A 22,157-nucleotide genomic window follows, 5' to 3' on the forward strand; every position below is an offset into this window, starting at 1 on the left:
ATATTCAAGTAGAAACTCAGACTGTTTACAATATCAACCTGTAACCAACCTAGACTATTGACTAGAGATAAAATGTGTTTAAAATAAACATTTCATTTGTAATGTAATAAGAAGGTATGTCATGGGGTTACCACACAGATCTGTTTTCTGGAAGTGGAGTAAAAATGATCATTTTTAAATTGTGACAACTCCACCTCAGCCTCAAACCTAACCTTGCAATATTATAAACCTACTATAAATTTTAAGATTATTCAGAAAATTTTGGATTTCCTAAGGAATAATAAATTGTTTTAAGGAACTCATAGTTTCCTTAGAGTGTTTATTTATAAGTAATTTTTAATCTATTAAAATTCATTTTTACAGTATTTCTATATGAGAAACAGATATCTTTGGCTTAGACTATGAGAATATAGTTTTATTTTTTGTAGAGAAAAATAGAATACCTCTTTGTTCTTTCATCTATGGGAAGAAAAAAACTAACATTCAATACTTAGAATGCCCTTTTTAAAGCTTCCAGGGCTAAATATTTATGATTTAACATAAGCTTTTTAAGCATCTTGTCTTTCTTTTTATATTTGTACTTAGTTTCTAATAATCCTGAGAAAAATTCTATATCCTGTACAGAAAGTCACATGATGATACATGCCCTATGTCTTGACCTTTGGACATGTGTCAGACACTTAGAGAGGAGGTAAAACACATTAAGGCACTGGAACTGCAAAGTACCAAGTAGGTGGGAAAAAAAAACCAAAACAACCCCTTGAAGTGTTTGTTTCAACAATATCCAACCAACATATTTTTTTCCCCAACACGTCTTACAAATCACTACCTATATAAAACACTTAATCATTTTTAAAGTAGATGTTGGCCAGATTCAGTCTGTTTTAAAATGACTTATCTTCTTGGTCATTTGTTTTCTTTTCCATCTTATTTTGTCTCTTGGTTAGCATGGTCCTTGTTTACCATAGAAGTCGCAAGTAAGAGAATGCCCCAGACAAAGAGGCAGCCCTTTATTTTTAATCTATTTAAAGGGATAAAAATTGGGGAGATCTACAGGGAGGCTGAACTGGGATTTGTGAAAGACAGTAATTCTCATTATGGTAGAAAAGCTGTTTAGGTAGTATCTTCCACAGGGGGCGGGAAAAACAAAACCTGGGCCTAATTTGAGTAAATGCATAGTTGATTAAGAAGGGAGTTAGCAGTACTGTTCTGAAATGGATTTCTGTGATTCAAGGAGATTCGTGTGAGAAATATATCCTACTCTGCCTAATTTTAGTGTTGGAAATATTTATGCCTGTTGTTAGGTGTCCAAAGTACCTATCATGTTCTCAGGAAATAGTTTAGTTAGTACAGATTTTCACTTGATTTAATTAGAAGGCACATAATCAGTGCTAGTCATTTTACTTAAACCACATAATTACGCAAAGAAGAGTCAGGGAAAACATTCTTATTTTGTTTTTAATAAATCCTGTGGTTTTAACTCCATACTGCCATAAAAATGAACCAAACATTAGTTTGGATCATAAACACGTATTTCCACTCATTGACAGGATGGCAAAAATCTAGATTATAAGTACATACTTGAATACATGAATAGCGTGTATTTTTCTAAGGAAATTCTATGCTAATGGCTTTTTAAATTATAATGAAGGCATACATTTTTTTTCTATTTTTTAGGAAGCAAATGGAGCTAAAGTCTGTAAGCAAGAGAGAAGCACAAAATGATAATATTCTGTATACATTATTTAATTAATGCCCATCAACTGGCATAAATACGACTCAAAAGCAAGTTGGCAGACTATATAGGCATTTCTTTCAACTCAGTGTTTTGTTTAGTCTTCCTTAATAGAAAATTCTTCCTTCACCAGAATGGTTTGCTTTACGCTGCAGTATTATAAAAATAAAACAGGTATAATTTAAAACGTCAGCACACCACACTCAAAATCTGAGATGCTCACCAAACTAATGAATTTAGGGTCATTGGGTAATAGCTGAAACATGCTGATAGAACAAATACACTTGCTTTTCTACCTAGTACACAAACTTAAAAAAATTTTAACTTAAAAAAATAAATTTTAGTGATGTGTAATTTAGATATAACAAAATGAATCTGTTTTAAATGTATAGCTCAGTTAGTTGACAAATGATACACCTCTGTTAACACAATCAAGATATAGAACATTTTCAACATCCCCAAAAGATTCCTCTGTGCCCCTTGGCTGTCTGCCCACTGGTTTCTAGGTTGACCGTAGACAACCACTGAGCTCCTTTATGTCATCACGGATTAGTTAGCATTTCTTAGAATTTCATGTAAATAGAATCATAATGTACATATTCATTTGTGTCTGACTTCTTTTTGCTCAGCATATTGTTTTTGAAATTCATTCTGTTTTGTGTGTATCAGTAGTTTGTTCTTTTTTTAATTGATGAGTAGATTTGCATCACACGCCTCTACCACAGTCCATTTATCTCTTCTGTTGATGAAATCTCACTGTTTCTAGTTTTTGGCTATTATGAATAAAACTGCTATGAACATTTGTGTACAAGTCTTTGTGTGGGCATATATTTTCATTTCCCTTTGAAACATCTAGGAATAGGACTGCTGATCTGTGTGGTAGGTTTAACTTTATAAGGAACTGCCAAACTATTTCCCAAAGATGGTGTGATTTTACGTTCCCACCAGCAATATTTGAGAATATCGGTTGTTCCACAACCTTTCCAATATTTGGTATTATCTTATTTTAACCATCACAGAGTTTTAATTGCATTTCCCTGATGACTAATAACATCTTTTCATGTATTTATTGGCCATTAATATATCTTCTTTTGTGAAATGTCTGTTTAAAATCTTGCTCATTTTTAAATTGAGTTGTCTTATTATGGAGTTGTAAGAATTCTTGATATATGCTGAATAAAGGTCCTTTTTTAGATCTAAGTATTGAGAATATTTTCTTCCAGTCTATCATTTTCCTGCTCCCTTTCAAAGTGTCCTTTGAAAAGTTGAAGTTACTAATTTTGATGAAATCCAAATGCCTGTATATTTTATTCAGTTTTCTGTTATTTAAAAAAAAATTATAGGGGTATGGTAAGGTTTCAGTTACTCCATCATGGTTAAAAGCAGATATCCAATAACTTTTTTTTACATGTTATAAAAATAAGAAATTCTTCCAAGATGTTTGTCAAGCAGGTCAAAGACGAAATACATTTGCCTTTGTATACTGATTTATGTGTTTTTAAATTTAAATGTATATATTATATTTATAATATTTGAATAAAGATATAAACTTACATATTAGAACACATAGATATAAATATGTGAGCATAGCTTGTATTCCTATTTATTTAATGGCCGCTTACATTTTTCTTTATTTTTCGTCTTGAATTATGTATATGTGTATATTTTTAAAAAGAATTCTCTGGTTACTGTTCTCTGTACACATTCAGCAGCACAATTGGTGACTGTCTTTGCAAATAGACGCTTTTAAAAATGTATCTATAGGTATTTGCATTATTTGAATTTAATTAGATGATAGCTTTAATGTTTAATTTTTAGTTTCCTTGAATTAGATTGTTGTAAGAGGGATTGTACATTGCTTTGCTTTCTACAACTTGGCTTCAAATTTTTATTTTAGAATGAAGATTAGTTTTAAAGAAGCTTAGCGATAATGAGAGTTCAACTTGATAACTAGACTATATCAACTTTAACGTGCAGTAGTATATATACAATATTTTACATTATATTTTGGATATTATATTTTATTTCTAGGTTTAAATCAAGCCACTCATGTAACTGAGGCATATGTACTTAGTATAAAAATATAACCAAATACAGAAAACCAAGTCATTTTCTAATACAGTTGGATCTAAATGGAAATATCATGTGTAGATATACACATATATATCAAATGGCTAAGAAAATTTCAAGGCATGCTTATTATTGCTAAGTTTCTAGTCTTATTTTACCTTTTATGGCATGATAGCTCATGATAGAATTCTCTAGGAATATCTATAAACTTTTTCCTGTGTGACACTAAGCTTTACATAATCCCATTTTGATTAACTTTTGTACAAGCAAGTCTATTCAAATAAAAGATATTATGTGGAATATGAATGTATCTTAGTCTACTCAATTAACAAGAGTGTTTTCTCTTTACTTAAAAGATAGAATTCATCTGCAGGAAACAAATATTCTTCCTAAAGAATCAATAGAAATAGCCTAGTGCCACTTTTAAAAAAGAAGGCAGAAAGACAGAAAGGAAGGAAAGAAGGAAGGAAGGGAGGGAGGGAGGGAGGGAGGAAGGAAGGAAGGAAAGAAGGAAGGAAAAAGACAGGAATAAAGGAAGAATAAAAACTGCCAATAATTTCCTGATTTAAGGATTAGAGGTTGGGTATAGAGCAAGTAAAGAACTGAGTTCTCTTTAATTTAAAATAATTCACATGATAAACAGTACTATGTATTTCACTTAATCCTCACAAGTGGTAAGGATTCCTAAGTGGTGAACACATTAAACTTCAATGCACTTAAAAAATTCTTTCTTTCAAATTCTAAGTTTCAAGATGCAAGTTCTGTTTTCTTTAAAAAGAGTATACATATATATATATATATATTTTTTTTTTCTATACAGGTGTATAAATAATTAAAAACAGACTTTTTTCTTTTCTTTTTTTGTTACCAATGCCACTGAAATTGATAACCACTATAAAGTATTAACTAGCAGTTTCAATCACAGAGTGGGACTGTGTTTGTTCTGAAAGATTCAGTCTCTCTGGAATGAATTTTTCTATTTTTTCAAGTGGGCCTCACTTCCATTTCCTTCTGAGTGCAATTCTACTTTTGTGTTTGTGGCAAGACTTAGTCTGAATTTGCAGAATACCTTGAGTTATTTAAATAGAATGTTATCTGCCTATACAATCTTACTAAAATAAAAACACCAAGACACATATATGAAAAGTAAATTTTAAATACAGTGAACAATAAACTGGGTGAATCTATTTAAGTTTCATAAATGAACCTTATCTAAGCACATTTTATTAGACAATATGTTAACATTTAAAAATTAACTCTCTGGATCTACTTCCAAATTTGTATGCAATCTAAGGATAATGCTCCTTTTCAAGCTTTAAAAATCCATCATGCTTTTGTCAACTGCTGCCTGGTATCAGCAAGGTTATCTTTAGTGGTTCCACAGTGTGATTTTTTTAAAAAAATATTAATATTAAAGCATCTTTAGTTTTACACAGAATTTTTTTCTTATTCCAAAGACTATACCTTATAAATGATGCTCATATCATTACCCATTGTAGGGTAAAGGGCAGTCACTTAGGTCCTTGACATAATGTCACAGGGAAAGGAATTTTTAGTCAATGACAGGGGGAAAATACATATATATCTGTATGTATGTGCATATGTATACATATATATATGAAAGGTTAGCTTACATTATAATTAGTGGGGTGATATTTATATATCTATATCTATAGATATGTAAATGTAAGCTAGTCTTTCCCATTCTAATCTGGCCTCAGTTTGAAACAGAAAATAACCATTAGTGATAAATTACAGACACGTTTTTACATCAGTAAACGTGAACTGCAAGTCTCCGTTCCTGAATCCCAAGATGCATGGCATTCCAGTTTTATGCTCCTGAGATCATGAAAGACCTTTGGTGTCTTCCCTTCACAGAGAGAATCAGATCTGATAGAATATAATACCCATATATTTAATCCCATTATTTCTACAACTTTCTATAATTGTTTTCTTTGCCTTATTCTGAATGTTCTAGAGATATCGATTTTCTGATATTATTTTATCCTAATAGATAACAAAAGAGAAATCTACTTACAGCCAATCAACATGACACAAATTGAAAAGATTTTCTCCGAATTGGTGTTAGGCGACACATTTCCAAATCCTACACTCGTTAAACTGCTGAAGGTAAAATAAAGTGCTGTGACGTATTTGTCTTTAATGGATGGCCCAGAACTTGAGTCACTGTCATTGTAACGTTTCCCAATTTGTTGTCCTAAGGAATCCAACCATCCGATTTTGTCAGTCAGGTAGGGCCTTTCTACGTTCCCAATCGCATACCAAATGCAAGCCAGCCAGTGAGCAATCAGGGCAAATATGCACATTAAGAGCATTAGAACAGCAGCCCCATATTCTGAATATCGATCAAGTTTTCGGGCCACTCTCACAAGACGAAGGAGTCGAGCTGTCTTCAAAAGACCAATTAATGTTGTTGTCTGTGGAAATAAATGTGCATGGTCAGAAACAGTTGGTAAACAATTCAATGTATGTTCCTGTGAAGCAAAGTAAGTAGAAACAGGTTACAACAATATGGTAGCACTGAAGATGACTATGTATTTGAATTAAGTATTAAGGTTAGTTTTTTTTTTTTTTTTAATTTTACACCTGCTTTGGAAAGTACTTTGAAAGTTTGTAGTACATTAATTCAGTATCTTGGCATGTAAAACTTATGGGACAGAGACTCTATCTGCTTGGTTTCATGCTCTAACCACATGCCTGGCACATAATGAATACTCAGTAAATCATTCATTCACCGACAAACATTCCAGAGTGTTACTGGTGGGCCTACCAAGGTCCACACACGGGGATTATAGTATTGAACAAACAGACATGGTTACTTTTATAATAGAAAAAGACATTTATTTACTAGACAAAGTGTCTTATGAAGTGAAACAAGGGCCACTGTCTGTTGGGGAGAGATACATATTTTTAAAATAAACAAATAATAAGATCATTTCAGAGAGTGAAAAGTGTGATGATGATAGTAAAACAGAGTGATATGCTAGAGGATGTTCAGGGGCTTGGGTTGGGATGGGGACCACTTTAGAAAGGAAGACCAAAGAGAATCTTGCTGAGGGGTTGACATTAGAGTTTAGAAGGGTTTGAATAATGAGAAGGAGCCAGTCAAGAAGGCAACTGGGAAACTTATTGGATGACTGCATGCATGAAGTACTATATTTAAATTCATTTTTTCTTCCTAAATGTGTTGAATTGATAAATTGTTTCTTGATATCCCAATGATATTATGTGTTTTGCTTTGGGGTATGATATGTGTAACTAATTGCACTATTATTACTGACCAGGTGTCTAATGATAGGACACTTCTATATAATAACAAGATACTTAACTGGTTGTTTGGATTTGAAATCTGATAAGTACAAATTACAAGTTCATTTCTTGGGTTTCCTGAACAATGTCAACTATAAGTACTATATAATTCACAGGGCATATAATTATTCCATAGTTACATGGTGTTTACTAATCAATTATTGAGTCATTTTATGTGTTTATTGTTGCTGTTTATTTCTCAAAGTACATCCATCTGTGTTAAGGACACATATTTTAATTAAAGAAATAGCATGTGGTATAACTATCACCCTATAACTTCATATTGACTTGATGGAAAAAGAGCTCTAAATATCAAGAAAATATTTTCATTAACATTCTATAATAAGCGTTACAGTTTTTTTCTTGTGCCAGAGTGGTCACAAGGGAAGGGAAGATTTCTCAGTCTCCCCTGACTTCTTTTCAGTTAGTATTCGAATCTTCTAGAGATGAGAGGAGCTTGTGTAGTTGAGATATCCTTACCACAACTGGATTCTGGTCTTTGTTCATTTAGGGATGGGTGGAGAGGTGAGTCTTCTCTGTTTCCAAAGCTGAGTTATTATTTTTCAGGGTGCAATAAGGGAAACAGTGTTTTCTTCATCACAAATTTAAAATTATACCTCTTCAAAGAATGAATGGTGAGTTTAAGTGAGTATGAGGTGTTTTCCTGGGAGAGATGTCAACTTTCCACTATTTGTATTGTCAGTGTTTCAGCTTAGCAGTTATGAGTTAGAACTTCAGAACAAACTTAGGTCTGAAATTCTGCTTCCATACCAGTGTGTCACCTTGGACAAGTTATTTACTTAATCTCTAAGGGTCAATTTCTTCATCTGTAAATGGGCATAATAATAAATCCTTCTAGGGTTGTAGGTAATACCCAGTAAATTTTAGCTCTGTTTTTATTTGAATATCCCATACACTTTCGCTTCCATCACTAAGCAGGAACTTTATAATGTAAAATGGGTTGACAGAGCAACATATTTTCCAAACGTGTTACTTTGATATCTGGAATTTCAAATGGAGGCTTTTGGACACTGGTCATTCAGCTCCCTATGGAAATTGCAGGGATTTTTAAAGACAAGAACATCATCTGGATGCATTGACTACTCAGACTCTGGTAACAGAAATCACCCCGGTTCAACATAACTCCATTTCTACATTTCATAGCTTAAGTTTGCATGTTTATTTTTCCTCCTAGCTTTGTTATCTATTTACTTGTGTTGAGAAATCAGAAATACTTGAGGGTTATTATTATTTGATTTATTATCAAAACTGCCTTTCGTTGGAACAATATTTCTGAACCTCAAAATAAATCACATATAATGACATTTCTATAGGTATTTGGTTAACGAAGAGAAATGCTTCAAAACAAATGAGCTGCTTTAATAACATATTGTGATAAAAAGTACTAATGACTCTTCTGGCTGCAAAGATGGTGGAGTAAAATGACGTTATGAAAAGTAAAGGAATCAAATCTGCTGTATATGCCACTTCCCTTCTTTTTGCCTTTCCCCCAAAGAAACCTCTGGTGTTTCTTCTAGAGTTGTGTCAGAATGAGGTGAAACCTAGATGACAGTAAGTTAAGATAAATAAATATAATATATAACAACACACAAATGACCTCTTTTCTGGACCAAAAAAGTTTAAGAAATAAGGTACATGTTGAAGTCTCAAGCCAGCTGACACAAAATAACTGCAGAAGGAGGGGGAGACGGAAAGGAAAAGGGAGAGGGAGAGTGTAAGGGTCGGTGGGGAGAGGTTACTTTCAGCTGCATCATAAGGATGAATGAATATTGACCTCAACAGTCAAAGCCATTCTCTTGTGATTCTGTAACATGTACCCAAGCATAACTACATATGCTAGTTTGACAATATAACAAATGACTTGGGCTTTTTTCTGTTGTTATCAAGACGCTGCTAACATGCCTGGGCATTCTTCCTTAGCTACAGTTGGGTACAGCACATATTGTAGATGACACTTAGGCTTGCAATAGCTCTTTTCTTCTTCTTCTTTAAATGTCTCTTTAAAGATTTAAGGCATTTTGCCCCAGATTACACAATAGAGAGGAGTGATTGCACCAAAATCTCAGAAAAAGTGGACTAAAATATGATCCATCTCCTCTTTCAGATTTGTTGGAGACTGTTAGTCTCCATAGTTTAGTTCAACGAGCTACTATCTTTGTATTATCTGCAAGTCAAAAATGGGACCAACAACTACCTTATAATTGTAGTTGTTGGCTGATTAGAATATTTTCAGAATGCATGGTTATCTCACAGTATATCTAATTTCATGTAATATCCAGACATATGAAAATCTACCTTCGTTTTTTTTTCATTTTTTGAAAATAGAAATAAAACTATCCTTAAACTAATGACAACAACTTTTAAATTGTAGAGGTAAAGAAGTTTCTCTTAGGTGGTATTTCTTGAACTTTTCACTGGTAGACAAATATGGTCTTTATTGTTACTTTTGGTAGAGACTGAAAAGGCATAAAAGCTCACTGGAGGTAAGTGTAATCATTATTATGAAAGATAAAGACATCATGATAATAAATAAGATCTAGAAAACAGTTAACTATTTTACACTAGATTGAAACAAGGTCAATTGTTTTCCAGTCCTGCCCATGAATATATAGCAAAGGAGATAATAATAAACTCTAATAAGTCAACTCTCCACCTCATCAGTGCCCATGCCATCTCAAAATTCAACTCCTTCACTGTGATTGAATGACATTTCAAACTCTTTTTGCCTGAATGCCACAGTAAAGAAGGCCTACTTAAGACTTTCATTTTGTCAGAATTTTCAAAAAATGTAAAATGATTCTTCCTCTGGAAATTTAATTATTCAAATTTCTGAGTAGCTGATGAATATCATCGAATTTCAATTTTTAAAAAATGTACCCACATCCATAGTTCATTAAAGCCCTAGGTACTTTTTTTTATATTGAGGTAAAAGTTAGTTTCCTTTATTAAGTATGACTTTCTTAACTGAACTTTATATTAAAAATACATACTCTAAACAACTACAGTTTTGTCAGTATGTTAGATACTAGACCCAGACTCAAGAAAACTATGTGATTTTTTTTTTTTTACTAGACAATTCATAATAGTTCAGGCATTCTCTCTTAATGCAAGTGGAATTCTTTTTGAAGAGCTGAAATTAGAATAGGTGATTTCTTATCAGTATTAAACAACTCTCTACTTAAGAATAAGTTTGGTTACAGTTAAACTGAGAAATCATCATCAATAAGAGAAAATCTCATGCTCAAGAATTTTTCAAAATAATTTTGAAAAATAATTCTTTCTTTTTAGTAAGCATTTTCAAAAATCTTACATTTAAAATACTTTATTTCAGAGGTTTACTCTCTAAAATCTTTGCCTATAGTAAGTGGATAGAATTATTCTTTTATAAATGAAGAAATATAAGTATGTGATCTTTGGTTTTGCCTACAGGTTGTTAGGATGAATTGTCATTGAAACTTTCTACTTAATCCATCATTCTGTCCTCTTTGTCAAGTAATATTGGTACAAATGGGGAAAAGGGAACACTTAGTGAGTAATACATTTCATAACTCCACACTCATGTTTTATTTTAGATTTCATTTCTATTCCCTCTAAGTTCTGGTACCTGTATTCATCATTCAATAAACTGCCCAATAAAACTCAATAATATTGAAACTAGTTTCTATTTGTTTTGTTCAGCTTGAGTCACACTATTTCAATATTTCTAGAACACATTCACTACTACAATCAAAGAGCTACATTTTGAGTGTGTAAAAAACCTTGCAGGGGGGACACGTAGCTTAGCCTTTCTTAACCCATAGCAAACCTCACAAATTCCTCCACAAATGGGCTTTTAAAAAGATTTTAGGGACTTCCCTGGTGGTCCAGTGGTTAAGAATCCACCTTCTAATGCAGGGACGTGGGTTTGATCCCTGGTAGGGGAACTAAGATCCCACATGCCACGGGGCAACTAAGCCCACGTGCCACAACTACTGAGCCCACGAGCTCTAGAGCCCGCACGCCACAACGAAAAGATCCTGCATGCCGCGACAAAGACCTAAGGCCTGATGCAGCCAAATAAATAAATAAATAAATATTTAAAAAATAATAAATAAAAAGATCTTACAACCTCCATTATTTAATAGCTTTAACTGTCGAGACACTTTTATTTTTATTTTGTTTTGTAATTAACATTCTATTTTGCTGCAATTTGACCTCACTTTCTCTTTAGTTATAGTAATATGGAAAACTGGTTATCAAATGATTCCAAATAGTATTAGGCAAATGTTACAGTAAATAAACAATTATGAATGTTATGTTATGTTTTTAAAATTGGAATTTGACTTGTTCTGGAAACATTTAACCAAAAATTGTATCTTATGCCATCTTTAGCAAATTTTATCAGTGGATCACATGTAAATAAATAATGGATAAGTGATGAACTTAATGCAAAATTTTTTGATGGAATACACTTATATTTCCTTAGCTCAAAAATTATTCCATTGTGGATCCTGTGTGTCTTGTCATGGCACAGATTTTTGGAGACATGACCAGTAGCCTCAAATACAAGCCAATGGAAACTTCTGCCTTAATTCCCAAGAACTATCTAATAAGAGGCTTTATGTGTAGACACATATATGCATGCAGGTCTTCAAAATGTTCTTTGTCATTTAACTTTGAACATGAGTATGTCTAATGTTTTAGAAATTCATTTCCAACAAACTAATGACAACTATTGTAGAGATTAGGTTCGGAAAGAATGCTGACAAGATGATCAGAGTTTCTATAGAGAGGCCTGCTACATTTTTCCTTGTATCCATTCCATGATTCATCTATCAGACTAATGAAGTAAACATATCAATGTGAGCTGAAACTCCTCTTTTCTATTAGAACTTTCTGTCAAAGGCTTTGCCTGCATTCAGAATTCATGAAAAATAACAGTGAAGTGTGAAAGAAGAGAGGTCAAAAAAGCAAGTAATTAATCAAAAGAATACTACTAATTTTCAGGGGAGGAAGAATTTAATGAAGCATGTAACTAAACAGGAAGCTCTAGATTCTAACTACTAATATCTCTGAAAGTAAAATTTGCCACAGAGAAGCAAACTGTGGAAAAATTTGAGGCAGATAATGAAAAGTTGACTTTCTGGAGACTGAACCAATAATAGTGTTCCTTTGCATCAATGATATTGAGGTAATTTGCTACGGATGGCATGATGTTTGATGATGCAAAAATTAAGAAATAGAGAATCTTTTCCTTGGTCTGTCCAGATGGCATTAGCATCAGGAAGATATTAGTATTAATGACATAGGCAAGCCCAGTTACTGCCACTATTCATTTTCAATGACAACAGGTCTTGTGGTATTTGTATACTATATGGTATAGAGCACAGCTATATCAGTAAACATTTGTAGTTATCACAGTCACAGTGTTTCTAGGTATCTAAATATTAATATATGCATATAAACATATCTATCTGTATAAATGCATGTATACACATATATATCAATACATTTATAAGCACACACATATCTATGCAACCCTTTATTAAAATGCAAATATAAAGAAAACTAACAATATCCCATTTAATATTGAATTTAGTGTTTAAATATGGACTTTCTCGTTATCAGTAGGTACAAGCATCTGATAACTTCATTATATCTTTTTATGCAGACATGCCTGAAGCATTTACATATTCTACTAGGTATTTTATTATGAACATTTCTTTTGCTTTTCCTTTATATTAAGGGTGAGCATTATATATTATATTTGTGAAATTATGTATGTAAGAAAGCTATATTATCTATGACTTTTATTTAACAATAGTAGAAAGGGGCATTATAAAATATTTGTTATGTTAGTTCTGATAGGACTGGAAACCAACACTTTATAGCTCCATGCCTCTAATGGGCATGACCTTTCTACCCTTTCTAACTGGAAAACTTCCACTGGTAATCAGAAACTTCCCCTTCCATGCTCACATGTCCCCTTGAATATAGTACTATTAAAGCTGTTATCAGATAGTACTCTATCTGCTCATCCGTTGCTCTCCCAGTCTAGGATGCAAGCTCTAAGGCAGTGGGGTCCTCGTCTCATTCTTTTCTATAAACTCAGAGTCTAGTACATTGGCACTTAGGAGTTTCCCAATAAATGCTAATTGAATGAATGAACCTACTTGAGAAGGCAGTTACCATAACCTTTTCTGGAAATGGCAAAATGAATTAGGTCAATTCCTGTTAAAATTTACTTGAAACTCTAATCAGTAAAGCAGATAAAATCAAGCTACTCTTTGTATAGTGGAGATGGATGGTTCTGAGTCTTATCAGCCTGTCAACCTTTGAGGGCCTCTGAGACTCTCAGGCACCTCCATGAAACCCCAGTTTGAAAAACCCTGGACTAGATTACCCCTCATCAAGAGTGACCTCTAGCTTAATGATTTTAGAATTTGTCACTTAATTTGGGGGCCAAAATCCAAAGAGTTTTTATTTTTTCATATTCATATGATGAAACTTCCCAAATTAGTCCATTTGAATGTAAGATCTCTTTTCTCTGGAAGCATTTCTTTTCTGTTTTTCTCAGAAACAAAAATGAATGCTGAATATTTTTTATACTCTTGTAATATGGTATATTATACACTTTTGGGGAAATTTTATTCTGAAATATCATTACATCCTGAAAATCCTGATTATAGTTATATAATATGGTTTGTATGTAAAAGGGGTATCTTCACCTAGAAAAATGGTACAGATGAGCTGGTTTGCAGGGCAGAAGTTGAGACACAGATGTAGAGAACAGACATATGGACACCAAGGGGGGAAAACTGCAGTGGGGTGGGGATGGTGGTGTGCTGAATTGGGCGATTGGGATTGACATGTATACACTGATGTGTATAAAATTGATGACTAATAAGAACCTGCAGTATAAACAAACAAACAAACAAAACAACTAATACTAAACTTTCATTGGGTTATTTGTATGGCAGTATGTTAATATAAATGTTTCAGACATTACATGAAATTTCTAAAAATCTTATATGTTCTGGTATAATGTTATAAGCCATAATCCTAGTTATTACTTTAAAATGTATATCTCAAAAATAACTTAAAAAAAAAGAAAAAAGAAAAAAGTGTGAGTACAATATACTTCTTGAAATTTTCTTCTTAAAAAAAAAAAAAAAAGGGGTATCTCCATTGTCACTCTTGGAAAATGTATGAAGTACTCCAATCCATCACTGGTCTTTTTACCCTTCATAGTCGATTCTTTTTTTTTTTTTGTTATCCATGGGTACTTTTTTTATTAGAGAAGAAATTAACCATTCACACTAGAGGCTACAGAAGGAAATTAGCTTAATTTTGCAGTTCTAGAACAACCTTCACAATAAGGGATTCTGAAGTTTTCACAGAGTGCGGGGTGTGGGGGAAAAAGGAGAGAGAGAAAATCATTTAGAACAATGTTTCCCAAATTTGGCTACTTTCGCAGACATATTCTTGGGGGAGGGGGATACAAGTTTTCTATGATAACATGTAAAATTTTATGTTTTACTTTTGTTTATAATCTAAACAAATTAATACACATTTGCTAAGGATCCCTGGACAACCATCTTACATAACAGAGTGTTGCTACGTGATCGCAGCATCTGCTCTTGTACCTCTGATCCCTGTGGCACCAAGTGAGGACCTCACTTGTCGTGTGACGTCTCTCAAATTGGGTGCTCAGACCCTTCGCGGAATTGAACATTTCCTGTGAGATCTGTGAGTTGTCAAGTTTCAGAACACTGTTTAAGTAGGATGGGGTGGGGTCGGGATGGTGGCTAGGGAGACACCCTTTGACAATACACATCCAAAATACCTATTGATTTCATAATGCAAATTGTATAAAGTTAAACTCAACAAAATAAGTTTCAGACAGTAGCAGAAAACCAACTATAGATTCATCCTAGGGCGCCTGTGATACACTTGGTTGAGAAACACTGATGTAGAGGAAGAAGAGTCCCAGCACATGGAGAACAGTTGGTAAGAAATGTGTGCCAAAGAGAAGGAACATCTTTTGGGTCAGTGAGTGAATCCTAAGCCATAACTTGTCATGGTCTTTTGGAGCCCTAAGGGCCAATCCACAAGAAACCCAAGACATCCATCAAACTTCTGAGACCTGTCATTTTGGACAGATTGGTCCACTTTTAATACTGAGTCAAAAGAAGAAAAAGCTGTTTTTGCCCTCCAACCTGCCCCCCTCCCCCTTTATTTGGGTTAACATATTTCAGGATTTTAAGTAAACAGTTGCTGTAGTTGGGTAAAGGTAGCCCCAGGTCCATCCACCAGGAAGTTTCATAGCTGATTCTTTAACGCTCCTTCCAGACCCACCCCTCCACTTGCTATCCTTGATGCAGACCTACTTCCCCCCACCACATACCCCAAATTCCTGTGCTTTGCAAGACAATAACTGTCCTCAAAACATTTCCTTTCTGTCTCTTTCTTCAGGATTCCTAGCTGCAACTAGCTAATCCAATAACTACTATACGATAATGTCTATCAATAAATCTCAATAAATCTACTCAGTAAATCTTTGTTGAATAATTTAGGTATTTATGGATTAATGTGGTAACATGTACGTTTTTAAAGGAAGACTTCATTAAGAAACAGGGACTTTAATCCAAAGGGATGGGAAGGAGAAAAGAAGTAACCTTTGGTAAGCAAGTACTACCTACCTGCTACTGGTCTAGTTTCTTCATATATGCTGCTTTATTTTTAGAAATCACAAGAACCTACCTCTCACCATTTTACAGAAAAGAAATAAAGTCCTAAATGAATTAAATATCTTGCTTAAATACAGCAAGTAAGAGGCACAAAGGCGAATCAAACCCAGGTCTGTCTGACTCCAAAGCCAGGATCCTTCCCATATCATATCACATTTCAAAAGAGAGAGGAGCAGCTTTGGAAACAGGGAGGAATCCGGGAAATTATACATATCAGAGTGAAGAACTGGAATTGCTTTACTTGAGGCAAACTTCATCTTTTCCTTTATGCTACATGAGACAGGTGATCCAGACACCATTTTTCCCCAAGACTATTTCATCCTATATTAATGTGAATCACATAAATTTTCTCGTTTCAGCTCACTTGAAGTTCTGTCTGAAACAGTGATTATTTGAATTACATACTTTAATAAACTTTTATTTTCAAGTGATGATATAGTAACTGAAATTAAACTGATCAAGTGCTGCATCTTAGAATAATTAGCGTATTCTAATATTCACTTGTTTGATTGCTATTGATTAAATATCATTGGTAAATCCACTTCCCCTAACAATCTTGTTTGCCTATTTATTGTTTATCCATTCTTTCATTTCACTAAGCTGAAATTTAATTTGCTGTTGGTGTATATATTTTAAAATTTGAAAGTGAGGTTTTACTCTATTTATCAATAAGAACTTATTTGGTGTAATTACATGGATTCACCCATTGTAAGAAACTCATAAAGATAAATATTGATAAAGAAGTATTTCACTTGCTTGCCTTTTAATTAAAAACCAAAGTTAGGAATATCTAACATTAAGAGTTCAACTAGTTTAACAGCAGCTGATTTTTTTTGAGTATTTTGCTAGAGTTTTACATATATTATCTCATTAGAGTCTCAAATTAAGAAAAAAAAACTTAAGCAGGGAAAGTAATATTATCATCCTTATAGATGCGGAAAGTCAAGTTTGAGACTTTGTCTAAGGTCTGTAGAATCCAGGAAGAATATATTGTTCCATTACCCTGCTCTTAATTCATCCACAGTTTGATGGGCATGTTCTGTGGGAGAGAATTTACTTCTAAACCTATTGTTTCCCTTGGCTGAGGGGGATTCTCTTGTCCTCAAGTGCTAATTGGTCAGGGAGCAACCATCTGCAGAGGGCATTTATGATATTTGATCTCCTCTTGAAAAAAAACCCAAAATGATGGTGAGGCACTGACTGATTCTTAGGTAGAAAAGGATGCTGAATTTTAGTATTTTTTTTTTTGTCCACGCTGCGTGGTTTGTGGGATCTCAGTTCCTGACCAAGAATTGAACCCAGGACCAGGGCAGTGAAAGCACAGAGTCCTAACCACTGGACCACCAGGGAATTCCTGACCCTGAATTTTAAAAATTCAACACACCCAGGTTATCTTTCTCAATCTAATCCCTTAGATCTACTTTCACACCTTCTGTAAAACTTTGTTATAGAATCCAGGAAATTTATTTACAAAAAATTAGTGCAATAAATTGGAGGAGATTTTAGGAGAACGTAACTTGTTTTAGATCAAAGAACCCTTTGAGAAGAATCTGATTAAAAATATGGACTTTCTATCCGGAAAATGCACATCCACTTGTCAGATTTCCTTAAAATTTCCAACTTTAGGGGACTTTCCTGGTGGTCCAGTGGTTAAGACTCTGCGCTCCCAATGCAGGGGGCCCAGTTTCAATCCCTGGTCAGGGAACTAGATCCCACATGCCGCGACTTAGAGTTCACATGTCACAACTAAGATCCCGTGTGTGGCAACGAAGATCCCTCATGCTGCAACTAAGACCCGGCACAGCCAAATAAATAAGTAAATATTTAAAATAAAAAATAATAGGGTGAAATAATACTTTTAAGAAATTTCCAACTTTATAAGATAGTGGGGACACAAGAAGTATTTTCCAACCTAGGTATTATTTAAGAGAGAGTTTTGAATAAAACATTTCAGAAGATGCCTCTTACACATAATTTGAACATAAAACAAGTCCCTGCTCTTGCAAACCACAATTATGAGTTAAGAAAGAAAGAGGAATCTTCATCTTTGATAGTTTTATATCCATAAAGTTAATATGTAGAAATTATACATTCTAGGAATGTGCTATGTGGTATGAAACACTTGTCTCAAAGTTTAATTTGTTGTTTAAAAGATAAATAGTCTTTACTATTTCTTAGCAAAAATAGAATTGTGAATTATATGCAATGGCAAAAATGTTCCATTTCATTTTATAGCATTTCCAATTGAAAATGAATTTTATCTGTGTGATATAGAAAGTTTGTAAAGCAACCGCTTCTTTTGCAGTTAAAATAGCTTCACTTTTATAACTTCAATCTTTCAGAAAATAAGATTCTTAAGCAGCTCTTACCTCATCAGAACCAGATCCAAAAATCAGCAAGTCAAAAGGAATTGCTGCTACCATGTCAATCAGGAACCAGCCTTTGAAGTAGTGTATTGCTATTTTGGCTGGATCACTTACCACTTCTTCATTTTGATTTACATATGTTGTTCTGAAGTTTATTAGAATATCTATGATAAACATAATATCCACAATCAAGTCTACCACATTCAAAGGGCTACAGGAATAGCCACATTCTCGTCTTTTCTGTTCTTCTCTGTCATTGAGGAGAAAGGCTGCAGAGTAGGGAGTGAATATAGCAGTGTATATGACCAACAGCAGAATAAGCCAATCCCAGACGGCCTTGAAAGGACTGTAGTGCAATATTGTAAACTTGTTGATGCGTGGTGTCTGCAGTTTATATTCTGGTAGGACGTCTGCTCCTAAAGAGAGAACCTGAATACAGAAAAGAGAATCATACACTACATAAACATGTGATTATTTAATCTCCAAATCTATAAAAATATTAAGGTAATTATACAGCAAAATCTTCTAGAAAAAATCATGGAATTGTGAAGTATGTACATTTAAAGGAACCCATATAAGCCCCTACCATCCACTATGTTTGACCCCAGAAAACCTCATTGGTATTTCTTGATAAATATAATTTTCACTAAAAAATAGTGAATATTGTCCCTGAGATACTAAGGAATGGGTTACTGGTTCCTTTGGAACATACTACTACTCAGAAATAAAAATACATAGTAGTTTTTAGAAAATCATAAAATCAGTTTAATACATGAAAAATTGTTTTCAAACCTAAGAAAGGATTGGCTGTAATGATTAGAAACAGTCTACTTGGATACATGGTCATATTTAATTTACATATATTTAATTTATAATTAAACTTTGATAAATTAAACTCAACTCATTCGAATCTTTAATTAAAATTTCCCACCTGCAAATTTGTTTTTAACATTAGAAAACAAGGGACATGGGATTAAAATAAACACAAAGGAGTCTTTTTCCTAAAAGGTTGAAGGAGTATTTTATATTCTGGGACAAATATACTTTCACCTGAACTCCTTCATCACATTTAAAGAACCATGTGGAAAGAATGGTGCAAGGAGATATTCAGAATATTGATCTGGAGAGGCTGCAAGATTCTTAGCCACCAAGAGGTACTTAAACTCTAAGATTTATTCTACTTAATAAAGCATTGGGTAGACTAAAATAATTCACCTTTTAGAGTCTTAGTTTATCTGAAAAAATAAGAGCTAAACTTGAATTGTGATACTACCCAGTAGAAAATTTCCATGTAGATTTTAACTTGATTACAATAATAAATTATCACAGCAAATTTCAATTTTAAGTCTCATTTTCATCGTCATATACCATACGTTTTTTCACATATGAGTTACCGTTCTTATCTTAAAAAGAACTTGAGAAGTTAAATAACCCCAAATGAAGTAAAACATGACTTTTAAATATAACCTTAGTTCAGTTAAAATAGACCAAGCTGTTTTTAGATAACAGCTAAGCTGATTTAACTAGCTTGAAAAACATAATAAAGAATTGAGAGTAAAGCCCAGAGTAAATTTGAACTACAATTATATGGTGGAAAAGGAATATTATTTTAAGTTGTGAGAAATGACAGGAATTATTAGTCAAAGAGAACTCTGAAAAATAAGTGATTTCACTGTTTATGAAATACTAAAAATCCTTAGAATCCAAGATCTATATCTATATCTGTATCTATATCTATATCTAATTCCTAATATCCAAATAAGAATAATGTTTGGATAATCTATCAACTGATAAGTGCAGACTGATAGAACTCTATCCTGTTATGCTTAATATAGAAACCAATGTATGATATTTTGGTTTGGAAGGAATAGATCATCTTATAAGATGTCATTATGTAATGTTCCTTTCTCAAAAACCGGGGACTACTCAGTATGTAGAAAGTAAAATCTGAAACCTTATTTTGGCTCTCGAAGTCATCTAAAATATGGACCCGTTCTATCTTTCAGTTCCTTCTCCTATTCTCTATGCACTCAGTGTACTCTGGCAACATGACTAAATTTTTGAGATCTTCCCAAATCCCTGAAGTCACAAATTTCTCTCATTAAAAAAAAAAGAGTATATAATCATCCAAAGAGAAGAAAAAAATTTATTTCTAAATATGGGGATATTGTCTGAGCTTGCTTCCTGATTAAGTCTCATACTTCTGATACCTATCTCCCAGATGGGACTATTTGAATACTTGTTTTAGCAGAAGTATAAGTTAGAATACATCCAGCACCTTGGAGTTACCCTTGAGAAGTAAAAACTGTGGGTGGAACTATTTCCATCCCACATATGCAAACATTCATTTAACAGTTAGAAGACTGTTGTGCTAAGAGTGGAGACTGAAAAACTGGGAAGACACTGTCCCTGAAATCACAGAGTTTATTGTCTATTGGTAGAGAGATGAGGAAGAAAATGAGAGCCTTCCTGAGGTTCACTCAGCTCCTGGGGTTGGTGGTAGCCCTGCGGGGTGTCATCATAGGGGACTTTTAGGGGAAGATGGCACTTGAACTGAGACTTCGAGTAGGAAGTGGTAGGAGATGATGAAGTTGGAATGGGAAGGCCATTACAGGCAGAGGAAACAGAATGAACAAAGGTGGGGATGCATAAAACAATGCGTTGTGTGTTCAGGAATTATAAGCTGCCTTATATTGCTGATGGATTAAATGCAAGGGAGTGGTGGTGAAGGATGGCAGCAAAAGACCTAATGTGACATGATAGGGACCTCAGGCTTTCTCCTTTAGGTTAGCGTTGCTCATGTTTGAATAAAATACAGACTCCTTTTGAAGGGAAAGATACTTAAGGCAGAACTCCAATGATGATTTTATTATTCTTATATATAGTGTTAGGTAAATATGCACAAAAATAAAACTAGGTTGAAACTTTTCAAGCTTACACCTCTTACTATGACTCTTGTGGGTTGAATTGTGGACCCCAAAGATATGTTGAGGTCCTAATCCCTGTGAATGTGACCTTATTTGGAAATAGCACCTTTGTAGCTGTAATCAAATAAAAATGAGGTTCTAGTGGCTTAGGGTGGGCCCTGATGCAATAACTGGAGTCCTTATAAAGAAAGGGAAATTTGGATACAGAGACACGAAGACACACAGGGAGAATGCCACAAAGACAAACAGGGAGAATGAAGGCAGATACAGATGCAAGCCAAGGAACACCAAGGATTGCTGGCAGCCCCCAGAACCTAGAAGAGAAGCACGAAACAAATTCTCCCCCAGAAACTCCAGAAGGAACCAACCTTGCCAATACCATGACTTTGGACTCCTGGGCTCCAGAATTGTGAGAGAATAAGTTTTCAATGTTTTAAGCCACCCATTTTGTGATTTTGTTACGGTAGCCCTAGTGAGCTAATACAAGGACAAATAATGAAAACAAATGATTTACAAAAATATTTACAAAACCAGTGAATTCATACTACCATCACTAATTCAATATTTGACATATCTGTAGGACAAAAATGGTTGAACTTTGGCTATTATGTGTGGTTTGATCTAATAGGTAAGATAATTTTCTCTCTTCTAACCTCAATGCTGTTTTTGCAAAAAGTACGTAGTCAAAATAGAATTACAAACTTCAAAGATTTTATTGCTGTATTAGGATAATCTAATCTAATCTTTAATGTAAATTATGCTCCTACTAGGCTTCAAAAGCCCATTTAAATGGTGCTACTTGATACTCTAAAAGTTTTTTATTTACTTGGAGTTGACTTTAACTTTGAGGCATTATTGAATTCTATATTAAGTAATTAATCAAATTATCTCTGGAACTGGGATCAGAAATGTAGTTCATTTGTTAAATTCCAATATTCCTATCGATACTGAACCACTGAAATTTGGTACATACAACAAT

At 33.7% G+C, this 22,157-nt stretch overlaps 1 protein-coding gene across 1 annotated transcript in view; it reads right to left on the minus strand.

The window, feature by feature from the left end:
- The window catches only part of KCNH7 (potassium voltage-gated channel subfamily H member 7), a 449,505-nt gene that overhangs the window by 51,094 nt on the left and 376,254 nt on the right, over positions 1–22,157 (minus strand). Inside the window, exons 6-7 of the mRNA XM_082465231.1 lie at positions 18,255–18,680; positions 5,844–6,243 (exon numbers count right to left, since the gene is read on the minus strand). Of these exons, the coding sequence (XP_082321357.1) occupies positions 5,844–6,243; positions 18,255–18,680 (826 nt within the window). The remainder of the gene's footprint in view (positions 1–5,843; positions 6,244–18,254; positions 18,681–22,157) is intronic.

The sequence above is a fragment of the Balaenoptera physalus genome (genome assembly GCF_965194825.1).
Source record: "Balaenoptera physalus genome assembly, chromosome: 6".
NCBI classification, from domain to species: Eukaryota; Metazoa; Chordata; class Mammalia; order Artiodactyla; family Balaenopteridae; genus Balaenoptera; species Balaenoptera physalus.